The 23,378-nt window shown below is 57.3% G+C and overlaps 2 protein-coding genes across 12 annotated transcripts; one reads left to right on the top strand and one right to left on the bottom strand.

Annotated features, from left to right (window-relative positions):
- The first annotated feature begins 4,344 nt into the window (after positions 1-4,344).
- Positions 4,345-13,829, top strand: Znf692 (zinc finger protein 692). 11 transcript variants are annotated; one of them, XM_047554978.1, is made up of 12 exons: positions 4,345-4,426; positions 5,029-5,215; positions 5,506-5,534; positions 5,819-6,082; positions 7,043-7,127; positions 7,214-7,336; positions 7,624-7,845; positions 7,932-8,009; positions 8,105-8,183; positions 9,594-9,708; positions 13,190-13,289; positions 13,391-13,829. In XM_047554978.1, exons 2-12 carry the CDS (start codon positions 5,040-5,042, stop codon positions 13,698-13,700), a joined length of 1,581 nt encoding a protein of 526 aa, XP_047410934.1. In that variant the 5' UTR covers positions 4,345-4,426; positions 5,029-5,039; the 3' UTR covers positions 13,701-13,829. The 11 variants fall into 11 exon arrangements, with proteins under 11 accessions (XP_047410934.1, XP_047410937.1, XP_047410942.1 ...); XM_047554981.1 differs by having other exon boundaries at positions 7,627-7,845; XM_047554986.1 differs by having other exon boundaries at positions 7,762-7,845.
- Positions 13,830-14,279: 450 nt separating this feature from the next.
- Positions 14,280-23,019, bottom strand: LOC124986567 (zinc finger protein 672-like). Its single transcript, XM_047554977.1, is given in 5 exon segments — positions 14,280-15,089; positions 15,092-16,626; positions 16,768-17,920; positions 18,780-18,934; positions 22,748-23,019. Coding segments are annotated over 2 exon segments (1,662 nt in total). The 5' UTR covers positions 16,452-16,626; positions 16,768-17,920; positions 18,780-18,934; positions 22,748-23,019; the 3' UTR covers positions 14,280-14,787.
- Between the last annotated feature and the right edge of the window lie 359 nt (positions 23,020-23,378).

Below are 23,378 nucleotides of genomic sequence, written 5' to 3' on the forward strand. Positions count from 1 at the left end.
GAGCACACCAGATTTCCCTTCATTTCCATCTTCCCCAGGGAGCAGGAGTGGCCCAGACAGCATCCTAACCTCCTGCATCTGTGTGGACCGAAATATTTCATGTTTTGTTTCTTGGGCATTTGCACTGAAAGTACCTTCATTTCTTCTGCAACACATCCAAGACACAGGTGGCAGGATCTTTTCTACAGTCTGGATGATAACCGGGGTATATCTGCAAATCCGAGATTTCCCATAACTTTTGGCAGCATCACAGAGGACAGCTCTCCGGGATAACGAGGGTTGTGCACCGACCACGCGCTCCTCGCGCGCTGGGGAGGATGACAAGTGGCTGCCAAGAGCCGCTCAGAGCACAACGGCCACACTAACAGGGCTCTGATCTCAGGAGCGCGCACCGCCCTCCGTTGGCCATGCTGGTCTGGCTCTCCCTGAGCCCGGTCACCTCGCGGGTGACACGATCAAAAATGTATGATTCCACCACGGGCAGCAGGGCCAACTCGTCACTGGGCAGCTGCTGCTTCAGCACTTGAAACATGATGTCGCTGCGAAGCTGGCGTCCCTGGCTTCTCCGCATCCCCTGCCGTTGAGACCGCAAGCACCCTGGCTGCCATAACATTTCCAATTGAGCGCTCCCCTGTAGCTCACTTTCAACTCCTTCATGTCCCCAGCTCTTCCAGACCGAGGGCCTAAGCCTCCCAACCCAGCGCTGGAGGCTGGGCCAGCCACTAGGGGGCGCCGCACCGCGTCTCTTATATACTATCCCGCCTGGCCCCGCCCATAGAACGTCATAGGGGGAGCAGTGTGCCGCGGTCCGGCTTGATTGGCTGCTGGAAAAGGCACCGCCCACCAGTCGTCCGAGGGCGTAGACAAATGAAGTGGGTGGGTCTTGTGCTGGTCGGAGCAGTCTGTGGACACCCTAAGGGCTTGCGTACAAACTGCCAAGCGGTGCTCCTTGCAGTTCCAGTACACCATCATCTCAGGCTTTCCGTGATTCAAACGCTATAGCCACTTGGCTCTTCCCTCTGTGGGGCAGGGGAATGGAAAGTGATTTTTCTCTTAAGAGAGAGAATATTGGGAGCTAACATTATTATTAGATTGGCTACAACCATGGGGTGCCACGTAAAGTCCTGGAAAAATAAAAGATATGTAAATGAAACGTTCTCCACACAGACCCTTAGTTGTGAGAGTTTGTGATGGGGACGTTAGGAACTTTATATGTGAAAAAGGACTGGCAGTTTCAGTGGGCTGTGAACCATATCCAAACAGCAGCAGATCTACAAATAGCTCAAGTCGAAGCTTAGCCTTTGTAACCCGACACTAAAATGGAAATCAGGTCCTCACAGTGCACTGAAGTCACTGAGGAAGAGAAAGACTTACAGAGAAACTGTCTCTTCTTCCCCACCCCCGGAAAGTTAGTGCTCTTCTGAGGGACTTTGAAAGGTGGGAGCTGGGGCCGCTTTTAAGCGAATTGTTCATTCTTATTTCCACCATGTGAGGAATTGAAGGGAGGTCGAGGGAAAAGGAGGATCTCCTTGGGGAGCATTCAGCATTGGAAGAAGTTTAGAGTTATTTTGAACAGGATCCCACGGAGAGAACCAAGAATGTTCTTGGATCTCAAAGTGCATAAAGGACTTTTTTATTGTCCAAGAGTAACCAAGAATTGTGGGATCCGTTTGTGATTGTACAGAGGAACTAGGATTTTGCATCTTCTAAGGGGCCATAAAGGCACGGCATAACATTTTTTGTTTTTTCTTTTTGTGATCCTCTTTTTCTGTCAAGTTTTCACATCATTGAAGTAAGGAATGAACAATTCTCTCAAAAGTAGTCACCAGCTCCCACCTTTTTAAGTCTTACAGAAGAGCACTAACGTTTTGGGAGTGGAGGAGAGGCAGTTTGTCAGTAAGTATTTCTCCTCCTTCAGTGAACTCAGTGAACTTCAGCAATGTGAGGACCTGAATTCCATTGAACCCAGGGCCTCAGGCATGCTAGGCAAGCACCCTGCCACTGAACTACATCCCCAGCCCTTCTTTATATTTTATTTTAAGACAAGGTCTCCCTATGTCACACAGTCTGGCCTTGAATTTGCAACCCTCCTGCTCAGCCTTCTGCCTCAGTCTGGGATTACAGGCATGCACCCTGGTGCCTGGAAGATTATATACACAAAGGTTTTACCCTCATTAATGAATAAAGTATCTGGAACAGGGTGGCTGGTCTTCCTTCCTACTTTATGCTATTCAACAAGTATGTTGAGTCAAGTCATCAGGACCACACATGAACAGGAACATGGACAGAACACACTGGATTCTTCCTAAGGGTGGTTTGTGTTTGAACTCCATGACACTTGGAATGTTTAGGCTCGTAGAAGAAGACTGGGGTAGCCAACCATCATCATATACCAACAAACACACAAACAAGTCCCTAAAATGACTTCAGAGAATGCTGAATGCGATCAAGGAGATGGAACAGGGACAGTGGGGTAGAAACTAACAGAGGGAAGGAGCTCTCTGAGTGGGTAACCTTACAGCTGAGATGTGCATGGTGAGAAGGAAGCACCGACCTGAAGAGCTAGGAGGTGAGGAAAAAGGAGTCCCTCCAGCATGCATGGCACACAACAGAAAGGGAGCGAGTGGGAGTGGCCAGGACAGAGAGCACAACTGCGGAAATTCAGAGGAAGATGCCTGAGAAGCAACCAGGGGTGAGATCTCCTAGGACCCGAAGCCATGGTAAGGACTTTGGATCATACTAGAGATACCTGGAAGGTTTTACGGAAGAGATTTGCCTTCACTTCACCTGCACTATGTGAATAAGGGTGACAGTAGAAGGTAGATCCACCAGAAAGGTGTGGGTATAGACTGTGAGAGCGAAGACGGTGGTCTTCTGCCGTTGAGAACTAGTCCCAGGACAGACATCCAAGCCTTAATGACTGGAACCTGTGAAGATCACCTTGCAGCAAACACTTTGGATGTAATTATTTTAGAACACTGAGATGGGGAGATCACTGGGTGCACTCTAAATGCAACTGCAAGCTTCCTTGTGAGAGAGACGGAGAGACTGGATGTAGAAGAGAAAGAGCAATGTGACCACAGAGACAGAGATTTAAGTGACATTGCCACAAGCCAGGGAATGCTGGCTGTGACCAGCACCTGGAAGACACAAGGAAAGAATTCTCTCCTAGAGCACTTACAGGCATACAGGCATGTGGCCCTGCTGACAGCTACACACACACACACACACACACACGACTCACTGATGTTTTTGGTCTGGGTGTCCCAGAAGGTGCAATCAAGCCTGATTCCCAGGTTTTAGGTTTGAGCAATTACATAGATGATGGCACCATTCACTGAGAAGGGAGAGGGGAACAGGACTGTGAAAACTTATCTTTCATAGTCAGAGAAAATACAAGGTAGCACGTGTTCAGGCTGTCTTTGCACCAAGCACTGTCCCTCAGTTCTTTCCCGAGATGGAGTCTATGAACTCAGTTAGCCACGGAAAACCAAGCAGGCAGTTAGAAGGACTTTCTATTGTTGGGTGTGAGTTCAAGAACAGATAACTCTGCCTACGATGGGGAGGAAAGGCCATCCTGCTTCTCCTGAGATTAGGAAGGGTGAGAGATTAGGGAGGGTGAGAGATTAGGGAGGAGCAGGGGGAGGGGAAGAGAAAGAAACACGTCCATTTAAAAAATAAGTTGCAGTGGCAGAGCAGCAAGGGTTATATTCAAAGTATAAAGTGGACCGCTGTTACAAGAGGAGGAGGGGAACCAGAGACCAGGTGAAGTCTCAGAGCTGGGCAAAGCGTGGAGGCATCCACTGGGTGGAGGACGAGCGGGATCCACCCAGGGTAGTCGCTCCTGTCTAGGGCAGACAGGAAGGCCAAACTGATCGCTGCATTTAGCAGCAGGGCCATCGAGCGACCCTGAGAGGCGCCACTGCAGTGGCTTGGAGGGAACAGCTCCAGCGGTCATTTGAGAGTGGGAGTGAGAAAGGCCTAGAGAATCTAGGCAACTTTCCGGAGGAATTCTGATGCTAGCGGAGGTTAGGGGCCGCAGTTGGCGCGGCCTCGGGGTCAGAGGGAGCGCTAGTTTTCTGCAGCACGTGTTTGCTCCTGGTGGCAACTGAGAAGGGAAATCCAGGGTGCTAACCAGGCAAAGCGGCCGGAGGGCCGGGTCCGCGCACAGAAGAGCGGGACCCGGCGACCCTAGCTTCCCCCAAGCCTTTGGCGGTCAGGGGTAGCCGCTGGCCACCCGGCTGTTCACCGCAATAGGCGGCGCGCCAGGGTCACGGCTGCCGGCAGGCGGCGCGCGGGTGCCCAGTGCGCAGGCGCATCGCGGCCTCCCCCGCGTCCCCGCCCCTCCCGGGCCGGCCGCAGTTCCGGGCGAAGCCGACGCGGAGGGGACGGTTTCTTAAAAGAGAAACGGCTGGGCGCGCGCGAGGTGGGCCCCGGTGTTCCCGCCTCGCTCCCGGCCGGCGCGCGAGGCCAGGGCGCAGGCGCAGTCGTGGGGGCGGGTGGGGGCGCGCAGGTAAGGCCCGTGCGGGAGGGCGGCGGGGCCCCAGCCGGCGGGAGCCCCGGTGGGCTTGGCAGCCACGTTCCGGGAGCGTCGAGTGCGGCGGCCCGAGGCGGGGCTGGGGCTCCGCGCGGCCCACCCCCGGCCTGGCCGAGCGGGACGCCCAGTTCCACACCAGAACCACTCCAGCCCCGTAGGGCAGCAGGGCCGGCGAAGTGCCCGCGCCCCCGCCCCAGCCGGACTCCCCTCCGCGTCGCCCGCCCCTTCCCTGCAGCGCGCGTTTGACACCTGAGTGGGCCGGAGGGCGCGGGCCATTGTCCTGACTTTGATCCTGGCCCTGACCTAGTGACGCCCCCACCGCGCCCCGCGCACACCCTCGTGTGCAGGGCGGTTCGGCTCCAGTGGCAGTGGCCGCTGTTGAAATAGTTGAGTCCTGCCCGAGTCCCCATGTGGACACGAGCCAGAGGGCGGTGGAGCAGGGGGCTCTGCCCCCGGGACCTGCCGGCCAGGAGCATCCCCTTCCCCTCCAGGTCCCGGACCCATGGCTTCCTCTGGAGCGGACGCGTCCCGCAAGCGGCAGGAGAAGCGGAGGCAGCTGGACGCGCGCCGCAGCAAGTGCCGCATCCGCCTGGGCGGCCACATGGAGCAGTGGTGCCTCCTCAAGGAGCGGCTGGGCTTCTCTCTGCACTCGCAGCTTGCCAAGTTCCTGCTGGACCGGTCAGGGGCGGAAGCGGGGAGGGTTCCGGAAGGGCTCCGGGGCGGTGACCTGGTAGCAAGCCCCCTGTCCCCTGGGGGTCAGGCCGAGCAGCTGCTTCTTTGCACCCTAATGTTTCTCACTTTAGCAGGATGGCCTGTGTGATTTGTGGTCTCCCAGGGTCCTGCCCCTCTCCATGGCCCCAGTGAAGGTGGGGGGGCCACTAAACCTGACTCTTAAGTGAGTGGCCCAGGGCTGAGGGTGACGGATGGCCCCCCGGCTCTGATCTGACCTGCAGCTTCTGCCCTGGCAGGTACACTTCGGGCTGTGTCCTCTGTGCAGGTAGGTAGAGGATAGTGGAGGAGGATTGCGGGGGGGGGGGGGGGGGGGGGGGGGGGGGGATTGGTACTCCCAGGATAGCAGGATAGTTGTCTGGAAGCCCCAAATGAGGTGGGAAGGGGCCTGGAGCTGGGGAGTTAGTCTCTTCTCTGGGAGGGCGTCAGGGTCTGGGCTCTGAGGATGAAAAACTGCACTGGGGCTTGTGGGGACAGGGTTGTCTAAATGTGGCTTTCTGGGTGACAGGAGGGGTCTCTCAGCCCAACCTGACTGCTCCCTCACCCCTCCAGGTCCTGAGCCATTGCCCTCCAAGGGTCTGCAGTATCTGGTGCTCCTGTCCCATGTGCACAGCCGGGAATGCAGCTTAGTGCCTGGTCTTCGGGGCCCTGGGGGCCAAGATGGGGGGCTGGTGTGGGAGTGCTCAGCTGGTCACACCTTCTCCTGGGAGCCTTCTTTGAGCCCTACACCTCCAGAGGTGCCCAAGCAGACCTCCTTTCCACGGACTAGCCCCAGGAGCTGGAGCCCCAAGGCCAGGAGTGGGCAGGAGCCTGCAGGTAGGCCAGCGGAAGAAGGGTATAGTGGGTGAGGCCCTGGGCACCTTCCCCAGGGCCACAGAAGGAAAGAAAGAAAAAAGAGTGTGGAGAACAGGAAGGACAGTTTTCCAGGCCTCTAACTCACAACCTTGTTTCTTTTCTTTCTTTTCTTTTTTTCTTTTAGTATTGGGGATTGAATCCAGGGGTACTCTGGGACAGGATCAGCCTGCACAGATGGTGGCTGAACTACATCCCCAGCACTTTTTTATTGTGAGACCAGGTCTTGCTTCGTTGCTCAGCTGGCCTTGAATTTGCAATCCTCCTGCCTCACCCTTCCCGGCAGCTGGTACTACTGGTGGGCACTGTCGCATTTGGCTCAGAACCTTGTTTCTAAAAATGGTCCTTTGATGGGAACAAGGAAGTAGCCCTCACATACATTGTTAGATATGGTGTGCTGTCACTGGTGGAAAATAAAAAATGAAGGTACAACAGGCAGGTACATTGGTGCACACCTGTAATCCCAATGACTGGGAGGCTAAGGCAGGAGGATACCAAGTTCAAGGCCAACCTGGGCAACTTAGAGCCTATCTCAAAATAAAATAAATTGAAGATAAGGGCTGGGGATGTAGTTCAGTGGTTGAAGGCCACTGGGTTCAATCAGCAGGACCGCAAGTATTAAATAAATAAATAAATACATGAAACAAAGACGGAACATCTGTCTGTATGTGATTGTATAAAATGTCTCTGGAAGGACACAGGAAACAGGCTGCTGGGAAGAGCTAGGTGACTGGGACGCAGCACTGGATAGGAGGTTCTCACCGGGTGCTTCTTGTGCTTCATTCATTCATTCATTTACTTTTTTGGACCATGTGAATGTCTGAACTGAAGTGCACCTTCCCTGCCAGCAGCCTCTGTGCCCTGGCCTCCTAAGGAGCCTCCCACCACCCGCTCTCAACCCTCCACCTGCCCTCATTCCTCCAGCCCAGCACCTGCTCCTTTTGACCCTGCCTGTGCCAACAGGTTTGGAGTCTGCACACGAGAGGACTGGAGAAGCCAGGGTGCCCAGGTGAGGAAGAGAGGGAGGGGAGCAGGATGGGCCTGCACAGACAGCGGCGAGTGGGAGCAACCTCAGGCGTGCCTTCTGTCCTGCAGGGGGGCGGGAACCCCAGCAGAGGCCTTCCTGCCCTCTGGCGAGGAAGGGGAAGACAGCGAGGAAGACGAAGAGGAGATGCTCAGTGATGCCAGCCCGTGGACCTACAGCTCCTCCCCGGACGAGCAAGTTGGGGTGGAGGGAGGTGCTGGGCGGGGCACGGGGGCAGCTACCCAGTGATTCAGTCACAGACTCCAGGGGGGCTTGTTGGTGGGGAGGGTGGGCGAGCCTCGGCCCAGGCAGAGGGACCTGGAGCCGGGCTCTGGGGAGACCTCAGGCGAAAGCAGGAGTGAATGGAGAGCTGGGGAGGAGCAGGGTGATTCCGAGTTGGAGGTTTTCAGTTTCGGGTTGGGACTGTCAGGACTAGCTGAGTGTCCAGAGAGGGAATGCCCTTCTCTTGGTCTCCCTTCAGCAGTGAGCTGGATGACACCAGACCACCCCCTTCCTCTGTCACCCCCACCCCCAAGGAGGGAGAGATAGCACCAGCCCCTGCAGCTCCCCCCACTCCTGTTGCTACTCCACCCTCACCCACACACCCCTTGGATGCCAGAGACCCTCTGCCGTCAGAGACTGGGGTACAGCTGGAGCTTGGCGGCACCCCTCCAGTGGCCCAGCAGACAGAGCCTCTGGCCAGGTAACCTGATAGCCGACAGAGAGGGCAGGGGTACTCTGGGACTGGCCCTCCCTCGAGACCCTCCACTCCCGCTCTGCTGCCCTTAGCCCTACAAGTCAGGCCCCGTCTGCCCCAGGACCGGCCTGGGATGAGGACGCTGCACAGATTGGGCCCAAAAGAATTAGGTAAGGCTTGGGGAAGTGGGGCTCTGGGCAGGGTCAGGAGGAGGGGAGTGGAGGAGAGCAGGCGGGAGTCCTTCTGCTCCCCTTTCCCTCCCCAGGAAAGCAGCCAAAAGAGAGCTGATGCCTTGTGACTTCCCCGGGTGTGGAAGGATCTTCTCCAACCGGCAGTATCTGAATGTGAGGGGCGCCTGTGATGCCCGCGTGGACGCTGGGGCTGAGGGGCTCGGTGTAGTCAGTGGCGTGCAGACCCTTGGGTTTTATCCCCAACACTGCAAAAAAGACAGGAAGACAGGGAGGGAGGGGAAGGAAAAAGAAGGAAAATTAAAGAAATGTAGGTGTAGGGGAATTGGAAGGCAGGGGGAGGGTTGGTGTGGACAGGGGTTTCCTACACTGATCCTTACGCGAGGGAACCAGTAGATGCAGAAAGCCCAGCCTCAGGTTCACAGTCCCTGCCCACTCCTGCGTGCCGTGTGGGTCCCCGAGGACCACAGCGGTGACAGCTGTCCACACAGGTGCTGGTGCAGTTCTAGGTGCTTAACACGTGAGGTCTTGATCCTCACAGCGTAGCTGTGGAGTGGGTGCCGACGTCACGGCCACTTTGAGACTCCCTGAGAGGCTCCGCATTGCCGAGGTTTCTCGGCTAGAACCAGGTGCTGCGGCTGTCTCCACAGCCCTGCTGGCCTGTGTGGGTGGACGGGAAGGGCTGGGCGGCAGTCCTGTCCCCAGCCTCACTGCCCTGGGAATAGCGGGGCAGAGGCCACGGCAGAGTGGATCCTGAGTGTGGGTAGGGCGGGCAGGACCGGAGGAGGCTTCTACAGGGGGCTGCGCGGGAGCAGGCTTGGGGCGTCCCCGAGTGCCAGCGGCTGAGCAGAGCCCTAGCAGGAGCGGGTGGGACACCTGAGCCCTCACAGGAGGCGGAGCGGCTCCTCGAGCTTTAACTGGGAAAACGGCACGGGTGCAGGGGGATGGGCAGGACGGGAAGCCAGATTAGGTGGAGGAAGGGCTTCCTCAGGGGCTGTGGAGATGGAGGGACCCTCTCCTGGGCCGGGCTGTCGCTCTGGCAGGCCCTGGGCTTGCTCCCCAGCACTGCCAGCGAGACCCCTGCCCTTCACGGTGTTCTCCTTGGGAGGCTGGGGCACACATGTTTCTGAGGCTGGTTAGAAGGAGCCATGGTTCCTGTGGTGTTAGTGCGCATGAGTGGGCAAGCTGTCCGGCAGAAGGTATTCGAGCGTGTGTCCACTAACTAGTGTGACTCGGGAGAGGACAGCAACATCACCCAAAGCACTGTCCCCTCCGACAGCGGGTGGGCAGGAGCGTCACCCAGCAGTACTTTGTTCAGGCCCCGTGTGACAGCACCCTGAGAGGTGACTTAACGGGAGCCACGTCAGGACAGAGTGGCACAGCTGAGGGGTCAGTGTGGGCTGGCTGTGGCGCTGCTCCTGTGCAGGCGAGGACCGGACGGCGTGAGCGGCCTTGCGGGAGGGCGGTGGTGTGGGGGTGGCAGAGGCGCCTGCCTGCCGTCAGCGGAGCCCGTCCCCTGGGAAGGCAGTCATCCTCTGGGCCCTTCCCCTGCCACCCACTCCCTAGCACCACAAGAAGTACCAGCACGTTCACCAGAAGTCCTTCTGCTGCCCGGAGCCGGCCTGCGGGAAGTCCTTCAACTTCAAGAAGCACCTGAAGGAGCACGTGAAGCTGCACAGCGGTGAGCACCGGGGTCCATTGCCTCTGTCTCTGTGGCCCTCCTCCCCCGTGGCCTTTTCTTCCCTGTGGTCTTCCCTGACCCTGCGGCCTTCACCCTCACCTCCCCCATGGCCTTCACCTTTATCTCCCCTGTGGCCTTCACCTTCACCTACATCTCCTCTGTGGCCTTCACCTTCACCTTCATCTCCCCTGTGGCCTTCACCTTCACCTACATCTCCTCTGTGGCCTTCACCTTCATCTCCCCTGTGGCCTTCACCTTCACCTTCTCCCTGTGGCCTTCACTTCACCTTCACCTTCTCCCTGTGGCCTTCACCTTCACCTTCTCCCTGTGGCCTTCACCTTCACCTACATCTCCTCTGTGGCCTTCACCTTCATCTCCTCTGTGGCCTTCACCTTCACCTACATCTCCTCTGTGGCCTTCACCTTCACCTTCATCTCCTCTGTGGCCTTCACCTTCACCTTCATCTCCTCTGTGGCCTTCACCTTCACCTACATCTCCTCTGTGGCCTTCACCTTCACCTTCATCTCCTCTGTGGCCTTCACCTTCACCTTCATCTCCTCTGTGACCTTCACCTTCACCTACATCTCCTCTGTGGCCTTCACCTTCACCTTCATCTCCCCTGTGGCCTTCACCTTCATCTCCCCTGTGGCCCTCACCTTCACCTTCTCCCTGTGACCTTCACCTTCACCTTCATCTCCCCTGTGGCCTTCACCTTCACCTTCTCCCTGTGACCTTCACCTTCACCTACATCTCCTCTGTGGCCTTCACCTTCACCTTCATCTCCCCTGTGGCCTTCACCTTCACCTTCATCTCCCCTGTGGCCTTCACCTTCACCTTCATCTCCCCTGTGGCCTTTACCTTCACCTACATCTCCTCTGTGGCCTTCACCTTCATCTCCCCTGTGACCTTCACCTTCATCTCCCCTGCGGCCTTCACTTTCATCTCCCCTGTGGCCTTCACCTCCACCTCCCCCATGGCCTTCACCTTCTCCCTGTGACCTTCACCTTCCCCTTCTCCCTGTGGCCTTCACCTTCTCCCTGTGGCCTTCATCTTCATTTTACCTCCCACTGTGTCCTTCGCCTCCCCCTTTCCCTGTGGCCTTCCCCTTCACCCTCTCCCTCTGAGGGTGACTCTCAAGCTCATCCTCCATTCCCTGTGAACTGAGCACTTGTCTGCTTGGACTGCTGCCAGTGCTGGGTACAGTGGTGCACAAAGCAGGAACCCTCGCTCCGTGGGACACCCACTTAGTGACGAAGCTGACGAGAAGTGAGGGGGAGCGAGGAGTGCATGGGGAGGCCTGCTACTGCAGGAAGTGGAGCCTGAGCAAGCCCTGAGCGAAGAGGGGCCTGGGGACCCGTCCTGGCTCGGAGGAAGGTCCTGAGGTTGCATCTGTGCTGTTTCCAGGGAGGGAGGAGGCCAGGAGGTAGGGAAGGAAGCTCACAGGGTTGGTGGCCTTGGAGACCCAGCAAGGCAGTGTGGCTCTTGCCTTGAGTGAGATGAGACCAAGGCCACATCCCAGGTGCCGTGTGGAGAGTGGGAGGATTGCGGCCAAGCGGAACTCGGTGCTTAGCGGCGAGGCAGCTGCAGAGACGTGTGGGCAGTGGTGGCGCCTGGACCTGCGGTCACAGTTGATGAGCAGTGATCATAGGCTGCTGGGCAGGACGGATCCGCCTAGGTGGGACAGGCAGCAGGAGTTGGGGTGGCTCGGAGGACGCCAGGGAGCACTGGGCAGAGGGGAATACTTCCTCCCTTAAGGGAGAAGTGTCCCGCCAAGGGGCGCCAAACCTGGCGCACACAGCAGTGCCAGGCCAGTCTGCGTGGGTGCTGGAGCCCTGGTGGAGGGTCCCCACGGAGGGCTGGGGAGGGGGCCTGAGCGTGGTGCACCTGTCCTGGGAACCCGGTGGGCACAGGGGAAAGCAAAGGTCGAATTCTAGGGCTGCAGGTGGCTGGTGCTCCAGGGAGGAGCTGGCAGGCTGCCGGGGCTCTGGTCCCTGCATGGCAGTGGGAAGCCACCCTTGACCAGGGGACCAGGTATTCTGACAGGACGGTTGAGCTGGGTGGTGGCCGGTGGGTTTGAGGCAGAGTGCAGCCATCTGAGGACTCCTGGGGAGAAGAACAAGGCCCTGGCTCCAAGCCTGTGGCTCAGGCAGAGGAGGGAGCAGCTGCAGGGCAGGGGCTTGCTGACACCTGCTGGTGGGTCCTCGAGGGTCATGCGTGGGGTTTGCATGGTCAGCCGGTGGCCTTGTGGGCAGAGGATGTGGGTCTGCTCTGCTGGCGTCTTTCTTCTTGGTGACAGAAGTCACCAAGAAGGGCAAGTGCTGAGCGAGGATGGAGAGCCCAGGTGTTGGAGGCAGGTGGAGAGAGGAGTGGGCAGAGTGGGGGAGTGGACAGGCCGAGGGACTGCAGGTGGGCGGTGAGCCCTGGAGGCTGCAGCTGTAGATGAAGAGGCCCTGGGGAGGACAGTGCCCTCCCACAGGCACAGGCCTAGGGGGGCAGTGTGTCTGTCCTGCATGGCGCCCTAACCAGGCAGGGACAGCTGAAGTAGTGAGGGGCACTTATGAAGATGGCCATGAAAATGGAGCTGAGGGGGACCCTGAGGAGGTAGTGGCACCAAAAGACAGAGGCCTGGATGTCAGGAGACTGTCATAGCAGCACATGGCAGGGGGCCCTGGCTGGATCAGGATGCTTGAAATTGTGAGTTCTGAGGTGGCACAGTGCTTGGATGTGACCTGGGAGTGATGGCGTGAGGTCAGCGATCCTGGAGCAGAGTGCCTGGAATCAGAGCCCGGTGGGCGGAGGGGCCGAGAGGACCGAGGGAATCTCCCGGAGGCAGAGGGCGGAGGTCGGTGGGTACCGGAAGCGGTGCAGCTCCCCTGCAGGCCTGCGGACGCGGTGCGGGAGAACCGTGGCAGCGCTCTGAGCTGCTGGAGACGCAGTGACCGCGGCAGCAGCAGGCATGATGGGACCGAGCAGAGAGCAGCTCTAGGAGAGGACAGTGGCTGCCAACTATCCAGGTGTTCCGCAGGCCCATAGCAGGGTGGAGAGGCAGTCTGCAGGCCTGCATGGGGAGATGATTCCAGGCGCCAGGAAGGGTCCTTGGGGCTTGGACTGCAGTCTTGTTCCTGCCCGACTCCAGGCGGCGTGTGGTTGCTGCCTGTGCATCCTGTCCACAGGGATGCAGCTCTTTCTCTGGGAAAGACCCCGGCGCTGCAACTCCACAGGGAGCTCAGGGTTCGGGAGGAGCTGGGGGTGACAGTGGTGGGGCCTTCTAGCTGGTGTTCCATTCTGTGCTCTCCCTAAGCCGCCCCAGCTCTCCATGTACAGGAGGTCCAGATGGGCTGCATGGTTTGGACAACTACTTAGAACAAAACCAGGGCTGATCCCCAGGACTGGCGCATTCTGTGGGGATGACAGGCAGGGTGGGCCACGGAGGGGCACGGGCCCGGGGACAGACGCTGGAGTGTGCCTCGTGTGCCCACAGACACCCGGGATTATATCTGTGAGTTCTGCGCCCGGTCTTTCCGCACTAGCAGCAACTTGGTCATCCACAGACGCATCCATACAGGAGAGAAGCCCCTGCAGTGAGTGCCAGGGGGGTCCCAGGGTGGGACCAGCAGGAGCCCCTGGGGACGTCAAAGGCAGACCTGGGCTCACTCCTTCCCATCTCTGCCCCTGGCTGCAGGTGTGAGATATGTGGGTTCACCTGTCGCCAGAAGGCCTCCTTGAACTGGCACCGGCGCAAGCACGCAGAGACCGCAGCTGCCTTGCGCTTTCCCTGTGAGTTCTGCGGCAAGCGCTTTGAGAAGCCAGACAGTGTTGCTGCTCACTGCAGCAAAAGTCACCCTGCCCTGCTCCCAACCCCACAAGAATCTACAGGCCCGTCGGGGCCCTGTGGCAGCAGCTCTGCACCTGACCCTCCAGGGCCCCCCGAAGGCTGCAGCCCTACCCCCTCAGCTTCAAGGAGCCAGTCCCTAGGGACTGCAAAGGACTAGAAGCCCAACAATAAATGCACATGTCCGGGCCCAGAAACTAGGCCACAGGGAGCGCAGGTGGAGGCACGGGGCCCTGGAGGGCCACTACTTTCGTCCTCTTGCAGGAAATAAACCAAGGATTTTACATGAGCATGTGTGGGCAGAGCAAATGTTTCGGTACCTGAGCTTTAGGAGTCCTGGATTTCTTTCAGGGTTGGATGTGAGAATGAGCCAGGATGCAGGACAGATACCAGCTTCTTTCTCTGTGGGCCCTCACCTGCCTTGACCCTGAGGGTCCAGTTTTCTTTCCAGACTCACTGGGCACTTTGCAGCCTTTCCTGGGGAGTCTGAACCTACTCTGACCCTTGAAGATGGGCTGTGACAGTCTGGAGAGTGAGGGTCCCCACAGAAGGGTGCGGAGAGCGGGGCCTGAGCATGGTACTAAGTGGCATTAGAGAGATAGAGGAGTGTCCCCGGGGGTGTGTGGGGGGGGGTAGCTGGACCAGGATGAGGCACGTCATCCTGGTCCTTGGGAAGGGATGAGACCCTGGAAGCACAGAAGGACCTGGCTCTTGGATACTCCAAAGTCTGTAAAGACAGCAACCTGAGATTTGATAAAGGTGCTCTTGGCATCCAAAACCCAAACAACTCTTTTATTTCACCAACCATAAGCAGAAATCAATGGCTAATTCCAGGAGTCTCCATCCTGCCCCTCTGTTTCCCACAGTTCCAAGTTTGATTTGGAAATATTCTGATACTCCACCTGGCTGTACTCAGCTTTGTGGACCCACATAGTCTTGCCAGGGCAGATGTCCCCCACCTAGCTGGAAAACACTCCTAAAGAGGAGCCCGAGTTTGCTCAGGGGACAGAAGGTGATCATGCTGAGGGTCCTGTCCAGTCTCATCTGGCATGGAGGTACCCTTCAACTGAACCGGGCTCCTACCTCCACCTTTCAAGCAGAGGGAGAAATCATTGCTAACAGGTGCAACTAAAGTGGCAAGAAGGCTACAGAGCTGGCAAGTGACCTACCTAAAGAGGCACAGCAGCAAAAGCACTGGGGAAGGAGGCTGGAGATGCAGGAAGCACCAGGAGATGGGGGAGAAGAGACTACACACAGCAGGGAAGCGCCAGGCGCAGGCCAGCCACAGGACACCCAGCATGGGGACCCCTGCACACTGGTGGGGTCTGTCTCCATTCCTTGCACCTATCCTGGGAGAGGTCAGGAGAATGGAGGGTTGAGGATGGGGAAGGAGTGGCGCAGAGGTAAGGCAGTCCAGGGGAACAAAGGGCCACCAACCGAAGTGCAAAAGACCCAACCTGGGAGTTGCCCTTTGTCCCTTGGTGCTGTATGGCTGCTAGCCCAGGCCCCTTTGAAAAATCCCAGCAAGTCTCCCTTAGCGGGGACACAAAAGCCCTGGCTTTTCCTGTTCTATTGGCCCAGTAAGGGCCAGGTCCATGCTCCCTGCAGCCTGGTGGACAGCAGCTGAGGCACGGGCTCGTGTATGGGCCCGCTGATGCTGTGACAGCGACCGGCTATGGCTGAAGCATTTGCCACACTCGGCACACTTTGCTGGCCGCTCACCCAGGTGTGTCTTTCGGTGCAGTGCAAGTTTGGAGGCGACACTGAAGGCCTTGCCACACTCAGGGCATGTGTGTGGCTTGTGGCCTGCGTGGTTGCGCAGGTGCACATTGAGATTGGACACGCACGTGAACCGCTTGCCGCACAGCTCACAGCCATAGGGCTTCTCCCCAGTGTGTGTGCGCCGGTGTTTGGTGAGGTCCGAGCGGTCGCTGAAGCCGCGGCCACACTCAGGGCACGGGAAGGGCCTCTCCCCGGTGTGAATGCGCTGGTGAACCACCAGGTCGTATCGCTGCCCAAAGCCCTTGCCGCAAGTAGTGCATGCGTGTGGCCGTTCACCACGGTGGCTGCGCCGGTGGCGCAGGAGCGTGGAACTCTCGCTGAAGCAACGTCCACAGTCGCTGCAGGCATAGGGCTTCTCGCCCGTGTGTGTACGCTGGTGGCGCACTAAGGTGGCACTCTCCAGGAAGCCCTTACCGCAATCCGGACACTTGAAAGGCTTTTCACCTGAGTGCGTCTGGAGGTGGCGTGTTAGCGTGGAACTCTTGCCGAAAGTCTTGCCGCACACAGCACACTGGTGGACGTCCGTGGGCCGGGGTTGCGGGGGCATACGGGCTCCAGGACTTGGAACCAAGTGGACACGAGCATGACTGCGGAGCCCTGCGCTGCTGCGGAAGGCCCGCGGGCACTGTGCACAGCGGTGGGGTGCGCCAGGGGTGGGGGCAGCCGGGTTCCCAGTTGGGTGCGCCCGCGCCTGGTGGAAGCGCAGTGCGCTCTGCCGGAAGGTACGAGCACACAGTGGGCAGCGGCAAGGCCGTTCGGGCGGGTGTCTGCGGCTGCGATGCAGCAGCAGCGCGGACAGGTGAGGGAAGCGGCCACCGCACAGGCGGCACGGGTAGGCGCGAATGCGCCGACGGTGCGCACCCAGGTGCAGGTCGAGCCGCCCACTGTGGCGGAAGCTCTGGCCACACTCGCTGCAGATGTAGAGCGTCTGACCTGCGTGGGTCCGCCTGTGAGCGCGGAGTTCGGCAGCCTGAGCGCAGCGCTCGCCACACTCCAGGCAGCGGAAGCAGGTGTCACCACCATGGGCACGCTCGTGCCGCAGCAGCACTGAGCTGTAGCGGAAGCTCTTTCCACACTCGCAGCATGCGTAGGGTTTCCCCACCGCCACCGTGCCTGAAGCAGGGAACATGGTGAGGAGCAGCCTGCAGGGAAGCGCACTCCTTGCTCCGCAGGTAAGTTTTACTTTTCCTAAAAGCGAAGACAGGCAGGCCTCGAACTGTGTCTTCTAAAGTTCCTTCTGTCACCTGCAGGTGCTGCTTCTATTCCAGAGGCAGCTGAGGCCAGCTTCACTCTGCAGCTAAGCCCTGCGGGAAGAAAGTCAGGTGAGTCCAGCAGCACAGCCAGCTCTGCCCTAGTAAGGGAGAGGTGAACTGTGAACTCATCTTGTGAGCGGGCTGTCTTATCCTGAGGATCCCAGAAATATGAAAGGAGTGTTCTTGTACTACCTGGAAGGGCAGGTGGGATGGATCACATCTGTCCTGGAGCACAAGAAGGTATGGATTCAAAGGGGAGCTTAGTACAGAGCAGGAACCGAACCCTCAACACCTCTGGAGAGGAAAGAAACAGGAATGCCCGGCCTGTTTTCTGGTAGGTAGGGTGTCTCCACCTAAGGAAGCATTGGGAGACGAGGGGGACAGAGTGCTGAGAAGACCCTGAGTCTGCCTATCAGCCCCTCCGACACCATTTCCTTAGCATCAACAGTGAACCCAGTCGGGCCTGGAAGGACAAAGAGGGCCACGTACTAAAGCACAAATGCACTCAGCAGAAGCAGCAACAGCCTGGCAAAGGGCACACACCTGACGTCACGGAAGGACTCAGGCCTGGGCAAGAGGAGGGATTTGAGAAATGCCCAGAATTGTTCTGTGGCTTTGGACAGCACCTGATAAACAACTACCTAGTACATGGCCCCGATTGAGAAAGCAACCCAGGATCCAAGACAGTGTTATAAAGGAAGAAGGAAAATTCACAAAAAAAGTCATGTCAAGTCAGTGGTGCTCACCCTTTCAGGCAAGGCTGGGAGGACAGGGCCTCTTCTGATTCTCAGGTTCACTCTTTTGTAAACCTGCACACTTTCCTCACTGCTGCCACGCCAGGGGATGAGAACCTGGAGTAGCCAGAAGCCCCTGCCTGGGCCAGATCTGCTGGGCTCTGCTTATCTCAAATGGTGTTCCTGACAGGTTCTCTCAGCATCTGCCTTAGGGGCACACAGCTTCACAGCCCTCCAGCTGAGAGCATAAATGTGGCTTCGCCTCCTCACCTGGCCATGGGTCTACCCAGCCAAGTCAGTCAGGACACTGACGATTAGGAATAGCTTAGATCAGCATTACCAGTGCACCCTTCAGATCAGGAAGAGAACTCAGACAAAATGGTCTGCAGTCATTTTCTTATACCAGAGGGAACTTCATCACAAGCGCCCAGAACTCTGAAGTTCCCACACAGACGGGGCCTTCATCTTTACACACAAACAAACAGGGCGGAGTGAAAGGGCTCAGCACAGCAGATCTGTGCTGCGGGTTCTGAAGCTCTGCTCCCTCCTGCTGGAGGTGTCCTGCGTGGCATGTGCTCCTCTAGCACCACCGGAGTGGGACGGGTTGCGCCCTGCAAGTGAACAAGGAAGCAAGAGGAAAATGTCACTTTGGACTGAGCCAGGGGGGAAAGGAGGAGGAAGGAGTTTTTGGAGGAAGGTTTTTTGGGTTTTGTTGTCTTGTTTGTTTGGGGTTCCAGGGACTGAACCCAGGGGTGCTTATCCACTGAGGCACATCCCCAGCCCTTTTTTTTTTTTTTTTATTTTGAGGCAGAGTCTCACTAGGTTGCTTAGGGCCTCTCTAAATTGCTGAAGATTGGCTTTGAACTTGTGATCCTCCTGCCTCAGCCTCCCAAGCTGCTGCAATTACAGGCATGTGCCAACACATCTGGCCTGGGAAGGTATTTGTCATGGATATTTTCAAATATAAGAAATGAGGGAGAATATATCATGAATCACTCAGTGACCAATTTCTAGTCTTGTTTCATCTGTGACACCACGCTTTATTTTTGTGTTAGTTTTGGCCAGGAACACTTAAAATTCCAGCCATCTTACTAAAAAATGATTTTTAAATACAATCTGAAAGCAGGGCTGGAGCTGAGCCCTCTGCAGACCCACGGGCAGGCTGGATGGAGCCTCGGGGTGACCTTTGACCCAGTCACCCAGCCACAGGTTCACTGGACATCAGTTCAAAAGAATGCTTGCCTGTATGAGAGTGAAACTCCTGTAGACCCAGTGGCTGGTCCCAGATGCCAAAGAGGGCAGTGCCCGTGGCCTGGTGAGTGACCTACCCCCTGGGGGTCTCCAGGAAGCACTCCCGGCCCACGGTTTTGGAGCCCGTCCTTTTGAGGCCATTGCTTCCCAGGGCACGTCCAACAAAAGGCAAATTCACCAACACAAACAGACACGTAAACAGTGGACAAACGAAAATACCATTTCCTCTTGTTACTGACGTGGAGTGTGAGGGGCTCTGCTGTGGAGTGCAGGTTTGGTGCTTGGGGGCCAGTGGCCCCAGGTCCCTCTTCCATACCTCACCCCATGCTGGTACTCCTGAAAGAAACAGAGGGGTCTGTGCGGGGGGTAGAAGCCTGAAAGAAAAGAACAAAATATCACTGTATCCAAAAAGCACAGTTAGTAGGTCATTCTAACCATTGCTCTCCTAAGAGTGTACGTTTTTATGCTGCTGTGCTGCCAAATTCCTTTGGGAAAAGTCAAGGGGGTGACTGTGTGTGAATTCTGCAAAGTCCTAATTGTTGAATACTCTACAATATTTTAGTGTCTTTCGTGCATTGAATACTTAAATTCTCCACATATAACTAATAAATTAGGTACTAAGATAAAATAATGGAAAACTTAACATTCATAATAGTTTCATATATCATTTATTTTTGTCTTAAGAGACGGTATTTCATGCCATATCTAATTGATCAGAAATTACAGTTCAGGGCTGTTATAATCAGTCAGCACTTAGAACGTTTATTAACAAGGTTACTATGAGCTTTTTCCTCTGAGCTGTCCTTCGGTCAGAGCAGAAAGAATCCTCTTTCCTGGCGCTCTGTTCTGCCATGCCAGCACTTCTTGGGTGGGAACAGAGACCCAAGAAAGTTATGATTGACAAGAAGCAAACGATCATCTTGCCATCTCCACCCATGACAGAGCTGGCAAAAGTTGTTTAGGTCGCAAGAGGTGAAGCTGAGGGAACTCCTGAGAGCTGTACTGGGAGCCAAGAGCCACATGTGGCACCTGAGCACTTGAAACTGAGTCCAAAGGGAGATGCTCAGGGGTCAGATGCACTCCTTACTTCAAAGACAATATGAAAAATACTGCAGATATCTCAATAACACTTAATGTTGATCACAGGTGGAAAGGACAATTTTTTAATATACTGGGTTAAATAAAGCATACTATTAAAATTTCACCTATTTTTAGGATAATTTAAACTATAGACACAACTCACACTTCATTTCCATTGGCTAGCACTTGTCTATCTGACCTTTCCAAATCCTGGAACATCTTACAAAGGGTAGCCCACCTCATGGTCCCTGAGGGCTCTGCTGGAAGGCTGGCTGAGTTCACCTGACTTCATGCCACCAAAACCATGTAGGAGGAATACCGCTCTCCTGTTCCAAGGCTCCAGCCCCGGCCACCCGCTCTCCTGGGAAGTGGAACTGGGCGGGACTTGGGGTTGTGACCATGCAAAGCTTCTCCCACTGCTACCTTCGGAGGGGAATCCATCCTACTGATAGGAGCACGAGTTGACAATGCGCTGCCCGCGTCTGTGGAGTGACCCCTCTGCATCCTGCCAGTCCTCGTTTGCTACCCACTACGCTCTTCTGACCTGGGTTCCCTCATGGGCCTGTCCCAGAGGCATCCAGCAGAGTCGCGTAGGTTGGTCTGAGGAAAGGTCTCACTCCCGAAGCATTCCCCCATTCCTGGAGGGCCAGCTGACCTTTAACTACTCACTGAGCAGAGGCAACATGCCTGGCTGTGTGGTTCAGTGGGAAGTACAGGGGTCAGGGGAGAAGGGTGCGATGCTGGCTCTGGGGTTTGGTCTGTGGCTAAGAAATGAAACTGTCCTCAAAAGAAGGGACAGGGCCTGAGGGTGGGAAGGTGGGGAGCTAGAGCTGCATCCAGGAGAGACGTCTTCTGCTGGATCTCCCTGTATCCTTACCCCTAGGAAGCTGCTCATTTCCAGGTTTCTGTGACATCCCTAGACTGCATGGAAATCAGAGAGAAGTGAATTATCCACTCCTCACTCCAGGTGGGTGGAATGGAAAGGTTTATTTGATCCTTTGGAGCCCAATTTGGAACCTTTCTGGGTGGTGCACTTCCTTCACTGAGAAAATCCTTGCCCTGAGCTTCATTCAGGCCTCTTCCCAATAACCAGCCCTAGAAAAGGTGACCTCTTACCTTCCCACCCACTACTTGGCTCTGCTCTGAATTAGCCAAAGTAACAGGACAGTGATTCCCATCCACCCTGGAAAGATTCCACCCCTATTCTGGGAAGTGAGGATGGTGAGTGGAATTCAGGCAACAGAATAGCCATGCGCCTTCTTTCTCCCCAGACAGCGACAAGGTCCAAGGCTTCAAGAGAAGTCACTCCTTGCACTTGGAGACATGTTTGAGAGCTGGTGGAAATAGAAGTGACAGCTCCCTTCTACCCAAGTGCCCATGTCCGATGATGAGCCAAGACATTTTTTCAGAAGTTTTGGTTTCACAAAGATTTCATTGACATCCTGGAAGTGTGGAGAAGGTAGGTTTGTAGGCAGTGGGAGAGCTACACAGCTTATCCTCTGGCCCTCTGCCTTGATTAAAACTGAAGCCCAGAGTGGCCAGAGCACCCCAGAACAGGGTACAGGAAAGAGAACGTTTGGTCCCCAGCATCCTCATTAGGTCTATCAAGGTGTTGGGGACACAGCCAGCACTCAGTGCTTTCTAAAAATGAACAGATGGCTTACTGATAGGGCAAGTCCTGTGAAACCGATCTTGGGCCATTTCGCTGTGAATATCCAGGTGTGTTTACACAATCCCACAACACTAGGCTATGCAATCTTATGAAATTGAAGGATGTGGAAAATAACCCCCAGGGGAAAAGGGAGAAAAGTGGGCCCCAGAGAATTTTCCTTTTGTACAACTGTCCCCCTACCAGCCCTCCTGCCCCAACTTAAATGAGCCCACCACCAGCAATCAACAAAATTCCTCCCTTGATCTGGCCCTGCTAAGCCCGTAAAACTCAGACTCTTGTTGTAGCCGGCAAAGGTGACCCTCCGTTGCTTAATAAAGCCTCGCTGATCCGTTGAGGTCTGCCTTTCTTTTTCTTTTTGTATTCTTTCATTTGCTTTCAGGAATGATATATGCAGTCCGTCCTGATCAAAATTTTCCTGCGGTGTGCAGCTGTATTGGTCTGGGATTCAGTTCTCACAAATGTTAGGTTCCTAGAGGAGCCAGCTTTTTCCTGTGGTCATCCTATCTTCCGTAGCCCTAACCACGGCACCTACTGTAAATACTCTGATAGAGGGGCACGTGTGCTAACCCCGCCTTCCATTACTGATTGTGTGACCTTGAACAGAGGGCTCAGGGTGTCTCACCCTCCCGCCTGGGAAAACAATTTCATCCAAGGACGGAAAGTGAAAGTACCTGCAAGTTTGGGAACTGCGGTTGACTCGCGTCTAGGGCCCGGTCTCTTTGGAACGGCCTTTCTTTGGAGAGACCTTAGCACCGACCCGAGCTCTGCCCCGCTGCGAGCCCTTGCCACACACCCCATCCTTTCCACGTGCTTAGGGCAGCGTGGGCCGCCCCAGCCCCGCGGCCGCCCACCAGGAGCTTCAAGGCCGGGAAGTCGACTACTCTTCAGACTTGGTGCTTAGTACTTGACGGGGGTTGGACACGACTGTCCACGGGACGAGGAACGTGGCACCTTAACAGGTCTTCCTCCGAGGGCCCCCGCAGCCAATCCCGGGGCGCCAGAGGTGGCGCGTCGGGAGTTGCTGGGCAGATGGCCGGAGGCGCCCTACCCACCCGGGTCCGGCCTAGCCTCCTCCAGCGCCAGCCCACCCGTAGGGCCGGCCGGGTCGCCAGCACCCGGGGCGGGTGCTGCGCGTCCGGCGCCCACGGCCGTCGCTGCCCTGGAGCCCGGCAGGGCCCGCAGCGCCCGCGGCGCGGAGCCTCGGGCGCGAAGGTCACTGGGCAGGGCGGCGGGGACGCGCGGAGGCAGGCCTGGGCGGAGCGGGCCGCGCGCCCGGGCTCGGCCAATCGCCCGTTCCGCCGCGCCCGCGCGTCACTCGTCGCCGGGGTGGCGCTCCCGCCCGGGGCGGACGCGAGCGGCGGTGGAGGGGGGAAGCCGGGCGGCCGTGGGGCCGCCGTCCCCGCAACCCTCGCCCTCCCGGACCCCAGCCCCTCACCGGTCGCGGCAGGCTCCTCGGACACCGCGCGGCTCCCACTGGGCCGGTCTGCCGGCCCCGCTTCCCGGACTCCGAGAGCAGGAAGGGGCAGGCGGAGCGCGCGGCCGCCGAGCGGGGAGCGGGAGGCGCCGCGGGGTGGGGGTCACGCTGCGGGCCCGCTCTCCCCGGCGGCCAGTGGCCGGCCCGGCGCGGGCAGTGTCACTGGTTGCTGGGGAGACTGAGGGGCACACCTCTGCCCGCCCACGGGGCCTGCAAGGAAGCAGACCCGGCTCCGGCCGCCTCTTGCCCGCGCCTGGCCCCGCCCCGGCCCCGCCCCTATCCCCGCCCCCGGACGGGCGCGACGAATCCCTGCCTCCCCCCCTGCCCGCCTGCCCGCCCCTTGGCCTCATCTCGGCCAATTGGAGTGAAGGGCGCCGAGCGCGGCGCGCCCCGCAGCTCCGCTAGCCAATTCGTGTCGAGTCGCGCGGGGAGCCAGCGTCCAACCTAGTCTCGAGGCTCGCGCGCGCTGCTTGGCCAGGAGTAGCCCTGCGTGCCGTGGCCAGAGAGGCAGTGTCCAGCGCGAAACAGGCCGCGGGGGTCCTCTCCAAACCCTTCCAGTAGTAGGTTAGCGATTTATTACAGTGAGGCCAGG

This window comes from Sciurus carolinensis, chromosome 6 (genome assembly GCF_902686445.1).
Source record: "Sciurus carolinensis chromosome 6, mSciCar1.2, whole genome shotgun sequence".
Classification (NCBI taxonomy): domain Eukaryota; kingdom Metazoa; phylum Chordata; class Mammalia; order Rodentia; family Sciuridae; genus Sciurus; species Sciurus carolinensis.